A 12,960-nucleotide genomic window follows, 5' to 3' on the forward strand; every position below is an offset into this window, starting at 1 on the left:
TGCAGTGTTATCAATAGGCGACAGTAGCCCATTTCAACTGTCTCTTGGCTCTTTGAATGCTTTAAATTTGGCTTTCATGTTTTTTTTTTCCTCAGCAAAATTCTCATTTGTTTAAGAGTAATTCTTATTTCTTTGCAAAATAATTAGCAACTATTCCTGGTAATAAAGTTTCCCATTTGACTATAGTTACTCAATGTTCATACACTAGCTGTTTTGGAAAATACAATTGACAAAATAGCAAAGTCATGTTCTATAGAAAATTAAATTATTCAGGAAGGGGTTGTGAATGCTGGAGAGAGTATTAGAGCAGAGATCAATCCCAAATGGTTGGCCCTGTCAAGAAGAGCTTTGTAACAAGTAAAATGCCATTAATTCCTGCCTAATTAGTTTGACATTTGTCAAATTATATGTTTAGTCAAGGATATTTCATTTTATCATGACTTTTCTGGTATTAAGCAATATTACTTTTGAAGCATGAAAAGGATTTGTAACCATGTTAGGAGCAACTGTATGGCCTGTGTCCTTCTTCATGATCACAACATTTGGGGTAGGGTGAGATGTGGCATAACTGGTAGAGCAACCACTTAGCAAGTCTGAGGCTGTGAGTTCAAATTTCAGTACTACCCCAAAATTAATAGCAGTGATTTATGACACTTCAATGATACTTTCAATTTCTTTTTTATATAATTTTTTTCTGATTGGGTAAAAAGCAAAAAAAAGAAGGTTCCAATTTTGAGTATTAAATACATATCATTTTTTGCTTTAGAAATTTCTGGAAAGATATGCACACAAGCTGCCAAATATTATTTTGTCCAGATAGGTGAAATTTGGGCATTTGTGAAGACACTGAAAACCATGGACATTTGAAATTAAAATTTTTGCTTGACATTATAATAGACATTTAGACCTATGCTCATGTGCTACCAACTTACAAAATGAAATTTATAAGCATGTCTCCACAAGATTTTCTTGCATGGATATTCATTTTCTCCTTCATTAGTTGAATGTATTTGTATTTCCTATACAGTTGACATTACTAGTTCAATTCTAAGACAGGCTGGCATGTGAAATTGGGTATCTTTCTGTGTTTCTTATAATTGAAAATTAATTTTATATTAGTTTCATCCTGCTTGTTCTATCTTTGAAATGCTTTCCAATGCATATGAAAAGCAGTTCCTGATCAGCTCTCTCAGACTGTAGCTACTGAAGGAAGAAACAGTTTTTGCTGAACACTTATGAATTCTAGACTTCAAAACATGATTGTTAGCTCTTCTGTCCTATGCTAGCATGTAGTGATGACTATAACCATTAAGAAACACATCAAATATGACTAAAAAGAAACAGCACAACCTTTTCAGTGTTTTTGAAAAAAAAAGAATACTGTTATACCTGTATTTTATTATAAATAAACAGGTTCTGTCATAGTTTATCTTCTTGCCAGCAAAGGAAGGACATCGTTTCATAAAGCTTCTAAAATGTACATGAATATTTAACGAAATCATATTTCCTTGAGAAAATAAAGTTCATTCGCATTTAGAGCAGACAGCTGTGAGGAGCACAGAATTGTCTTAAGACCATGGTAGCCAGTACCAGTTACTTGTAGACCAAAACTCCTCATTTTTTAAGACATTTTTTAAAAAATAAACATACAATCATAGGTGTTCATTTACTTTAAAAATTCTAAAGATGAAGAAAATTATTGTCTATATATTTAAGTCCTTGTATAAATTACAAAACTCAAGTTTATGGTACAGAGTCCCTTCCCCATAGGAAGCGTAAAGCACTTTTGTGGTACCTTTCACAAATAAATGTCTGTATCACATTGAAGTTGACAAACAAAATAAAAGTCGATATTGCATCATTAAGCCCTAAAGAGAACATTCATATAAGCAGTCTCTTGTGTTGAATGAGCTTCAAGAGTCATTTGACTGCAATGATTTAACTCAATCCCAAATAAAGTCATGGAAAAGTAATATGCATATTGCCTTCAGTAGAACTCTGAATTATCAGTGAACTGCAGACTCTTTTTGCTTGAGGTCAACAAACACCCTTTGATTATCACCAAAGAGTAGTTTAAGACCAGGACAATAAAATAAAATAAAATAATAATAATAATAATAACAACAATAAAATTAAAATAACAGCCAACAATGAGGTAAACTCCCCTTGGAAAAGGCAAGATATACTGCCTAGACTGTCAGGAGAGAGTTCGATTGTACCTGACACCCAAATGTTTTTCTAGCCAGAGTTCAGCCAGTTGCATGGTTGAGGCAAAAGTACTTGCTTTGGATCCCAAGCACATCTTATATTGCTTAGAGTCCAAGTTAGGATCACAATGTACTGGGTGGAAAATATGCACCACTCCTACTTCTTGACTTCTGAAGGGCCTTAAGCCAGACACTATCACTTTATTGTAGAGATCTACATCTTCCAGTCCCCAGCCTTGTATTGAGGTATCAAAGCCACCTGCACCCAGAAGATCACTTTTGTAAATACAGGTGATTCCGTAACCATAGTCTCTCCAAAATCCAGTTTGCTTTGAGAATACAAAATGATCATGTGAGGGAGGATTTCCACCATGGATTACCTTTGGGTCATACTGGCTAAAGATGATAGGATAGTATACCTGTTGTCCCTGAACTGTATTGTCTCTGCATCGCTGGAGAAAATCTCCTCTGAAGATCAAGTCAACATCACAAAATAGCAGCAAAGTGTCATTGTCAAAGTGAGAGGAGGCCATTTCCAGACCTAGACCTCTGGAAAACTCGCCCTTCATAGGAAGCAAGATCATATCTGCTTCATGGTACTTGTTCTGATATTCTTGTATGAGCTCCACATGCTTGTCAGAATCTTCACCAGCATCCCTACTAAAGAGGATAATGACTAACTTTACATTTTGCCTTGGGATAAGACATGTATTTTCAAAGTTCTCCATGAATCTCAAGAAAATGTCATATCTTCCAACGAGGGGAACAAGAATATGGATTTTCTTCTCATTTTGCCCTCCCATTTCTTTGGCCCCTTGAAGAGAAGATAATCTTGTTAGTGAATTCGCTATAAAGGAGAATGGCTGAGTGTCACTATTAATACTTTCCACAAGACCATTGATATCTAACTCTTCCATTTCTCGGAAGAAAGGCTTACTGAACAACTGCTGAAGATAAGCATGACGTCTCACTGGCACAGTCAGTTTCCTTCCTTTGTGCCTTTTGTACAGCAGTAACAAATCCAAAACGTACTCTACTCCATGCATGGGATCAACTCTGCGGTATCCATATTGAATTTCCTTGAAGTCAATGAGCCTTCCTCTACTCTTTGCATTCTCATTGATCATCTCCATCACCTGCAAAACAGTGTCATCCAGTGCAGTTCTTAGGATGCTATTGATGTTCTGTCGAGGTGGCTGGTTCTCGGCTGCTGAGTAGAGGAGCTTTCCTGTCAAGAACTCCCATTCTATTACTTCATTTCTCTCTCGAGGCTGGAAGTGGTTAAAAGAAGGCATGACTCCTAGCTGCAGGTCTTCCTTGCTCACTTCGCTGTTGCTGAGCTTGCTCATGAGAGCACTTTCCCTGTGGAGTTGAATAGTGCGGTGGCGAAGCTCAGAAATTTTTCGGCTCAATATATAGTTATGCAGCCTATATTGGTATGCTGGCCTTTTGTTGGGGTGCAGTGTTATGGCTGCATGGATTTTGCTGTTGTGCAAGTCTTGGATATAACCTTTCCGATTGTGTTCATAGTTTTCATGGAAGAGTTGTTGCATCTGGAATGTAAGAGAAAATCAGAATATCAGACACATGGCCAAAGAAAACCGGAAAAGTAAAACACATAAAAATTCTTATTTACAGAGCATTTTATAATAAAATGGTCTGAAAGTTGATATTTAGAAGAAATCAGATTTTATTTTGAAATGTGACAGATAAAATCATACCTACTTGTTATATGAAACAGCTGATGTTTTGAGGTTTACAAACATTGTGGTGGAAGCAAATCTAATTAGCTAATTAGCATATTCATTAACTTATATAGTTGTCGTCTGTGGATGAAAATGCTCCTCACATATGATTCCATTTTTTCGAAGAACAGAGTCTATTTTCATTAACGATAGCTACCATATTATACGATTGAACGTTCTTAAATGTATTTCTACCATATCTCTAAAATTTGGTATCCATTGACCAATATTTCCCCAATCCTCCCACAACTGATCTGCATATGTGAGGTCCACATTTTTAGTCTCTACATATGGACGAGATGGTAAATGTCAAGTTCGTAGGAGCAAATATTGCAAACCAGTTGTATATTTTCAAGTTAAAAGACATTTTTAGTCATTCTGAATCCAAGCCAAAATTTCAAAGGAAAACAAGAATGTTTCCATCATCTCAGAGCAATGGAAAATAAAAGAAGTAGAATGGTAGAGCATGGATTTTCCAAAAGACGGCATTGGTCCCAAGGAGCAAAGTTGGTGAAATTTTGCTTGGAATGGCAGTAACTGGCATCTGCTAGGTGACACCCTAATTTTTGTTAGTGTCCTTCTGTAACATTATTGCAGAAAAAGTTCTTGGTATGGTGAAATGGACTAGAAGCTACATTGATGCATACTACCCATCTAAAGCACTAGATCTAATTGATCTTATTTAGTATCTCTCTGAAACAGAAATACTTTCCAATAATGTAAAACAAACTCACTAACTCTAAAATCAAAGTTAGAATAAACATAGCTTGACTATTGATCCTTTGCCAGCCAATCTAGCAAGGTCCATCAAGGTAAGTGCCAAAAGACAAGGAAGAGAAGGAGAAATACAATAATGGGGAGAAGGAAAAAAGAAAGACAGTAAGCAACATTCATATGTTTGAGATATATGTAAGTATATTTACAAAGAAGAAGTAAATATTTCCATATGAAGAGTACATATTAGCAGCAATAAATATTATAGAAAAATTGAGTACACTAAGGAAAATACACACCCTCTTAACCTTAAAGAATCAACAAATGAGCTTAAGTAAGTAAGCTGGTGGAGCTATGAAAGGAAAACAAAGATAGAGAAAACCATTAGAAGTAGAATTTTAAGCAAATTTTGAGAGATTTAACACTAGAAATTTGTGGAAAGCATACAAACTAAAAATGCTCTGCCTAATATAGAGCAGCAAAAACATAAAAATAGAGACTAAAATGTTGTACCTCCATGTTTGTGTGTACACATACAACTGTTTGATGGTCCTATTTTCCTTAAAATAATGAGAGATATATGTCTATGTGAAACTAAGAGTGTAAAAAAAAAAAGAAAACAAAATTTAACAGAAAAGAGTGGAACATGCCAGAACTTTCTCCTCAGTAATCATGGATACTGAAACACAGAGTGCAATGCCTAAGCAGACCCCAAGGAAGAAGCTAATCCATCATTTTACATTCAATCACCTTAGAATTCAAGTTATCCCAAACAAGCTCCAGTTTAAGTTTTATGGTCACTAGATTAAACAGCTCTCAACTTATTAGAGATGTGTTTTGAAGAATTATTTGACTTTTCTCTTCTTGGAGGTAGGTTTATATCCTCTTAAATCTTCTGGTCTAAATCTGCTTTCACAAAGAAACTACAGTAAATGCACTGCCAGTTTCAAGACTGGGTGCCTCTGTCTTTACCCTTCCCTTTCTTCCCTCCCCAGTTTTCTCTCCATTTCAATTTCTCTCCATATAGAGGCCATTTCAAGTTAGGTTCCCTTCTACCTGGGTTAGAATTTTCATGACAATCTGGTGAGAGCAAAATACTTGTCCTAAGCCCAGGGTTCAAGATGTCACTATCTCTCATCATAACATTAAAATTAGTACTTATTTTTAGACTACCAAGATTTTTTCAGGGGGAGGAGGGGCTCACGGGCTTGAATTCTGAGACTGGGTACTGTCACTGAGCTCCTCAGCTCCAGGCTACTGCCCTACCCTTGAGCCACAGCTCCACTTCCAGTTTCCTAGTGATTAATTAGAGATAAGAATCTCATGCCTTTGTAGTGCCCAGGCTGGCTTTTAACCTGTATTCTCAGATCTCAGCCTCCTGAGGAGTTAGGATTATAGGCATGAGCCATAGTGCTCAGCTCCAAGACTTCTTTTTTTTTTTTTTTAATCAAGTATAGAACTTTGGTGCTTTAAGAACTTTACTTGAAAGAAGAAAGTCAGGAATCATATCAAATGATTCTACGTACAGAAAATATATAGGATAAGCACATTTTTATGCCTATATGCATTTCTCTTTGGAATGATGAAAGTGTCTAAAATTGACTACAGTTACAGCTGCACAGCTTTGAAAATATATATTGGACCATTAAAGTGTATTCTTTAAATGGAAAAATAGTATTTAATTTTGCAAAATTCTATATATAGGAAATTAAGAAACAGCTGATTCATGTTGTTAGCTGTTAGTAAGCTCCTTTACTCAATGTGTACTTTTGTCCATTCAGGGTGTAGGAATTCACTGAGAAGGTACAGAAATGTTTGTTTGGTGTGGTTCAATTCATAAAAGAATATTTTTAAAGCTCATATATATATAACTAATCATATTTCTGACATTTTTATATAAATATATGGGAAATATTTGAGGATATATGGATGCAGAAATGGAAAGAGAGAAGAGGCAAGGCAGATAGACAGACAGAAAGAGAGAAAAAGAGCTGTCATTTATATTTTCCTACAAAAGTGACCTAAAATGCATGGATATATATCATGACAGAATTTAAATCTCATCCTAATATTTTACCTAGTTTCTTTTCTATACTCAGACATTTTTAAGTTAATAGTATTTGACTTTGATGAATATAATAATAGATATTTTAGAAGGATTTTGGATTTGACTCAAGGTACAATAGTTTTGTTTGCAAGAGATGCATCTTTATCTATAAATATATGCCAGTCTTTGGATGACACTAGTCAATATTAAATCAAATGAAATCCATATTTTTCATGGGCTGACATAACTCCTTTTATGTAATATTGCCATTTTATCAAAATTATCTGTATTTTACTTTTATGGATTTTGTTTACTTTCTAAAAAAGACATTAAAAAATCAGATTACAAGCCAGGCACTGGTGGCTCATGCCTGTAATACTAGCTACTCAGGAGGCTGAGATCTGAGGATATGGTGCAAAGCCAGCCTGGGCACAGAAAGTCCATGAGACTCTTATCTCCAATTAACTACCAGAAAACTGGAAGTGGCGCTGTGGCTCAAGTGGTACAGTGCTAGCCTTGAGCTGAAGAGCTCAGGGACAGTTCCCAGTTCCCAGATAATATATATATATATATATATATATATATATATATATATCAGATTACATATTGACAAACTAAACCATTTCTGAACAATACTAACCAAAACTATTCTGTTTAAGGTATAATTTACCTTAAAATGGAATATACTAAAATGTTAACATATTTTTAAAATACTATCATATTATGAAGAAAATGAGCTGTTGAATTGTACACCTACCATGTTCCTTCTGTGATAGGATAGTTCTGATCAAGGTGACTCTAGGTCAATATCATATTGTTTTGAACCAAGCTACCTATATGGCACTTGCCTTTCAAATAAATTTTCTTTCAGAAGTATAATAAGCAGAAGAAAAACAATGGTGGAGAGAATCCTTAAACTCAGGACCTCTTAAGATATAATAAGCAGGAGACCATATTGATTTCAAGTCTTATTTTTCAGTGAGAAGCACTGAGCATGTCAAAATATTCTACTTTATAGGAAGGACCAAGTTATGTAGAACATGTTCTAGCATATGAAACCAGCTAGGTTGAACTGCCTACTGAGACGTGTGTGTGTGTGTGTGTGTGTGTGTGTGTGTGTGTGTGTGTGTGTGTGCTAAAACATTATGCTGGTAGATAAGCATTCCATTATTTTAGAGACATGACCCCAGCATCTCCTTTCTCACTTCAATTCGTTTACTGAATAGGGTCTTGTGCTTTTGCCTGGTAATGCCCAGACTGCAATACTTCTACCCCATTTTTCAAGCAGTTATGACTACAAATACATGCCCATCACACCCAGTTATCTCTATCATTTCAAGGTTATTTCAGAATGAACTTGTATAAAGCATATTTCCTTTTTTGTTTTTTTAATTGTCATTAAGTAGTTGTCAAAAAGATTTCATTTCAACATATTAGTTTATTAGTACATTTATTTATTTATTTAATATCTTTAAGTAGTTGCCAAAGGAGTTGCCATTCAACAAAGCAGTTTATGAATACAAAGCATCTCAGTCAGTTTCCAGTTTCAACATTCACACACATCTCTCTCATTCAATCTCTTAATTTTATAGGATAGTTATTGAAATTCTGACTGTATTTCCCCCCTTTCTCCCTTCTCTTCGTGGGTCTACCTCCCTTCCCTTGACCTCAACCCACCCATTTCATGTACTTATTTCCTTAGGCTTTCAAAGAAACTACACTGTAATCATTGTTACCCTATTAATTATTTTCCTCCCATTCATTCCAATCCCAATCATTCCCTAAAGATACCTCATTTCATTTTCACACATAGTGAATATTATAATTGTATTTTCCCATACTTTCTCTCTCCATAGCTCAAGTGGTAGAGTGTCAGCTGAGAGTGAAAAAGCTAAGGGAAAGCAAGTGATAAAATGTTCAAGTTCAAGTATTGGTGTGTGTGCATGTGTGTACACACGTGCTTGCATACACATACACACACACACACACACACACACACACACACACACACACACTACAGTTTCTCACTGTACAAACTGGCCCAAGGGGTTAGGGTAACAGCTTTAGAATTGTGACACTCCTGCTTTTAGCACCTGAATTGTCTCAACATCTGGGTTAAAGGTATAAAAATGGGAAAAACATCAAATATTTCAATGTTTATCAAAATGGCATTAAAAATAGAAGTGTACAATGTTCTAAGCACTGTTACTGACCCATAGAAAGAAAGCTTTCAGTAAGTATTAATTATGTGCAAAGAACAGTTCAAGGGAATGGCACTCTTGTCCTGGGGTTACCTTTGTAGCTAGAAATCTTCAGAGAATAAGAATTGCACCACTTTCTCCAACTTTTGTTTATTTCTGAGGATACTTGGGGACAATTGCAAAGTTTCTCTCATATTCTCAGCAATTATATGTTTCTATTGTGTCATTCAGCTACAAGAAAGAAACGACAATAAAGTTTACAAGACATGAAGGTTAAGTTATTTAATCTAGTGTCTCATAAGAGTACTGAGATAACAACTACAACTAAAATTCTTATGATTGCCAGTTATATGGCATACTTTGAAATCAGTGAAAAATCTTTTTAAGAAAACAGCATACAAATTTAACCTGAAATGATAGTAGCTTGTTTGAAATAAGTCATAACTTCTAATTTTATTGGCTTATTCTCTTTGGAAGAATTATCCATTTATTTTGAGGCACCTACAGAGTCTTGCTTGGAAAAGCATACTTATTGCACAATTGCAAAATCGTAGCAGCAGTTAGTAACAGTGTGTCCCTGTTGTCACAATGTGCTATATGTCACCTATGTGTATTCTTATCTTCTGAGAAGAAAATTTACCTGAAAATTTACATGTCAAAAAAGAAAAAGAATAAATACAAAAAACTTGAATATTAAATTATTGCTCTTATTAAATTTCTTTTCCACCTTGTATAAATTAATAATAACATATAGTGCAGATAACTTAGGAAATGAACGTATGTAGGTATGTAGATGATCATTTCAAAACACAGTAAGAAGTTGACATTAGTCTATCGGTCATGCCTGTAATCCTACTTATTCAAGAGGCTGAAATCTAAAGATCTTCATTTGAAGCCAGGCAGAGCAGAAAAGTCCACAATTAACTTCCAAAAAGCCAGAAGTAGAGCTGTTTCTCAAGTGGTAGAGCACCAGCTTTGGATAAAATTCTAAGGGACAGTACCTACTCCTTGAGTTCAACTTCTGGTAGAGGTTCACACACACACACACACACAAAGAATTGTCAGCTAACATGAGACACATAAAGTTTGTAAATTTAATTTATATATACAGCATAAGGGAAAAATTTTGGGGAATGTAAGTTACACTCTGATGACGTATTTCAAGACAGGAAATGTTAAAATATACTCAAATAAAGCCTTTTATTTTCCCCCATTTTTTCCCTTATGGTTTATCCCCTGTTGTTAATGTATCTAATTTAGTATCTGGTGTATACTATATATGTTTATTTGAATCAGGGAAGGGAAGGGGTAAAACAAGATAATGAGACAAAGGACAAAGGGTGAACCAGTGTAACAGAGATATTCACAAGACAATGTGTTGGAAATGAACTTTACAACTTGAGAGGGGGTAGGGAGAGGGAAAGTGGGAGAAAAACATGGGAAGTGGTAAAAATGTTCAGGAAATAGCATAGTCACTATCTGATGAATGTCACAGTACCCCTTCTATGCATTACCCTGACAATTAAAGAAAAACAATTTAAAAGAGAAAAAAATGCATAGATTGAAGTAATGTTAGTTATTGTATTAGTTATATGTAGGATTTCAAAAAATCACTAAGGTTAAACAGCTTCATCTGGGAGTATTTGGCAAAAAAATAAAACTATGCATACTAAATTTCAGTGACAAAAGATATTACAGATATTGGACTTTGAATTGATAGGCAGACAAATTTCCTGAAATCGAAAGTCACAAAGTTCTAAATACGCAATGATAGAATGAATTAAGCAGTCAAACCATTTATTTTCCTTTTTTTTGCCAGTCCTGAGCCTTGAGCTCAGGCTCAAGGCTAGAGCTCTACCACTTGAGCCACAGCACCATTTCTGGATGTGGTACCGAGGAATCAAACATGGGTCTTCGTGAAAGCTAGGCAAGCACTCTACCACTAGGCTAAACTCCTGGCCCCAAACCATTATTTTCATGAAGCAGGTATCATATGAGGCAGTATAGAAAATCAATGCCTTTTATTTTTCTCAGGGGTGGGGAGGAGAAATCAACAGGCATAGATCTGTAACAAACATCTCTACCTAAATGAGTGGCTTGTCCAAGGAAAATTCATTGTTTTCAGTGATGAGTCATTTTCCTAGGTAATGAAAGTCATATATTATATATAAAGTCTTAATAAGAAAAAAAACAGTAGACAAAAGGAAACTTTGTTTGCTCTCATATGTAGATGGAAGAATTAAGTGTCATCATTTATATAAACATATAAGGAATACACATATATGAATATAAAAAATTCATAATATATACATATATGCATATATATTAGGGTGAAGGAGAATGAATACTGTCAAAATATCTTATGTACATATGTGAAGATAGGACAATAGAACTTGTTAAAATTGGTTTGGGGGAAGGAATGAGATGTAGTGAAGGTACAAGTCTGACAATATTAAAATTTTTATATAATGGACACACCAAAATGAAACAATCTTGGACTGATAATAAAATATAGAAAGCATATTTAAAACAGACAATATCAACCTTACTCTGCAAGTAAAAGTACCATCTTCAATTATGAAAAGATTTAGATGAACATCTAATATCTCTTCCTCCTGTCTCAAGAGTAAATGGTAGCTACAGAACCAAGAAAACATGAAGGAAACGCTTTTTAAACCTTAAGAAGCATTTCTTTTTCCTTCAGAAACACCAGAGAAGAAATGTAAGATATTTGAGTTTGGATGTTAAGATAAGTTGTCGGTTCACAGATTTAGAAGTGAATAAATAAAATGTGAACTATAACAGACATGAAAAGAAAACTAGCAGAAGATATAAATCCTGTAAAAAAGAGCTATTAATAATGGATAGAAAGGATATAAATTCAACAATCTAAGAAAAATGAAATCAAAATGAAGATTTAAGATGATTACAAAGGAATTATAATAATAGTTATAAAATTATAATAAGAGGTATAATTATAAAGTCACCTTGATATTGGTATAAAAGCAAGCCTGTGGAGCAATGACACAGAAGAAAAGAACCCCAAATAAACTGACAGATCTAAAGTTATCTAATATTGGATAAGGGACACAGAAACATATTCTGGAAGAAAAACAACCTCATTAATAAATTGTGCTAAGAAAAATGGATGTGACTCTTCAGAAAAATAAAACTGGCTACTTATCTATCACCTTGCTTCAGTACCAATTTACAATGGATTGATAACCTCAATGTGAGATCTGAAACTACAAAACCATTACAGAAGGGAATAGCAGAAACATTGAGATTGATAGGCACAGGAAGAAACTTTCTGAGTAAAGATCTAGAAGCACAGTAAATCAAAGAAAGCATTGGTAAATGGGGTTGCATCAAACTAAGAAGTTTCTCCATGGAAAATGACTCTGTTAAGACAAAAAGAAAACTAACAAATGGCAAAAAAAAGATCTTTCCCAGCTTTATGTCGGCAATGGTCTAATATCAAGAATGAACAAAACATAAAAAACCTAAAGCCACAAAACTCAACAACCCAACTAATAAATGAACAAATGAGCTAAATAAAGGCTTCTGAAAAGTAAAAATGGCCGACAGACACATGAAACAAAAGCTGTCTATGGCCATAAAGGAAATATAATTCAAAACAACACTGAGATTCCATGTCGCCCCTGTTAGAATGGCCATTTTCAAAAATTGAAACAATAACAGATAGTGGTACAGATGTGATTGAAAAGAAATAATGACACAATGCTGACAAGAATGAAAATTCATTTAACCATTTTGGAAAGCAATATGGATTTTTTCCCCCCAAATTAAACATTAGTTATATCCTTTGTTTGGGGCAACCAAAATTATCAAAGACTACTTAATGTAAAACACACATAGATTCAAACACATTGTTTGTGACTTTAATATATCACTGTCATATCTGGATAGGTCAACAGGATAAAAGCTTAAAAGAGAAAACTCTTAGTAATTGCTGTTAAATAATTGCACTGATGAACTAGACTTAACAGACATGTACAGAATAATCCACCTGCAGCATCACAGTA

At 34.5% G+C, this 12,960-nt stretch overlaps 1 protein-coding gene across 1 annotated transcript in view; it reads right to left on the reverse strand.

Moving 5' to 3' along the window:
• Positions 1-1,420: 1,420 nt before the first annotated feature.
• Chsy3 (chondroitin sulfate synthase 3) overlaps positions 1,421-12,960 on the reverse strand; it is a 267,983-nt gene continuing 256,443 nt past the window's right edge. The window contains exon 3 of the mRNA XM_090331068.1: positions 1,421-3,760. Coding sequence (XP_090187194.1) covers positions 2,198-3,760 — 1,563 coding nt within the window. The 3' untranslated portion in view covers positions 1,421-2,197. The remainder of the gene's footprint in view (positions 3,761-12,960) is intronic.

This window comes from Megascapheus bottae, chromosome 4 (genome assembly GCF_031878675.1).
Source record: "Megascapheus bottae isolate mThoBot1 chromosome 4, mThoBot2.hap1, whole genome shotgun sequence".
Taxonomy (NCBI): domain Eukaryota; kingdom Metazoa; phylum Chordata; class Mammalia; order Rodentia; family Geomyidae; genus Megascapheus; species Megascapheus bottae.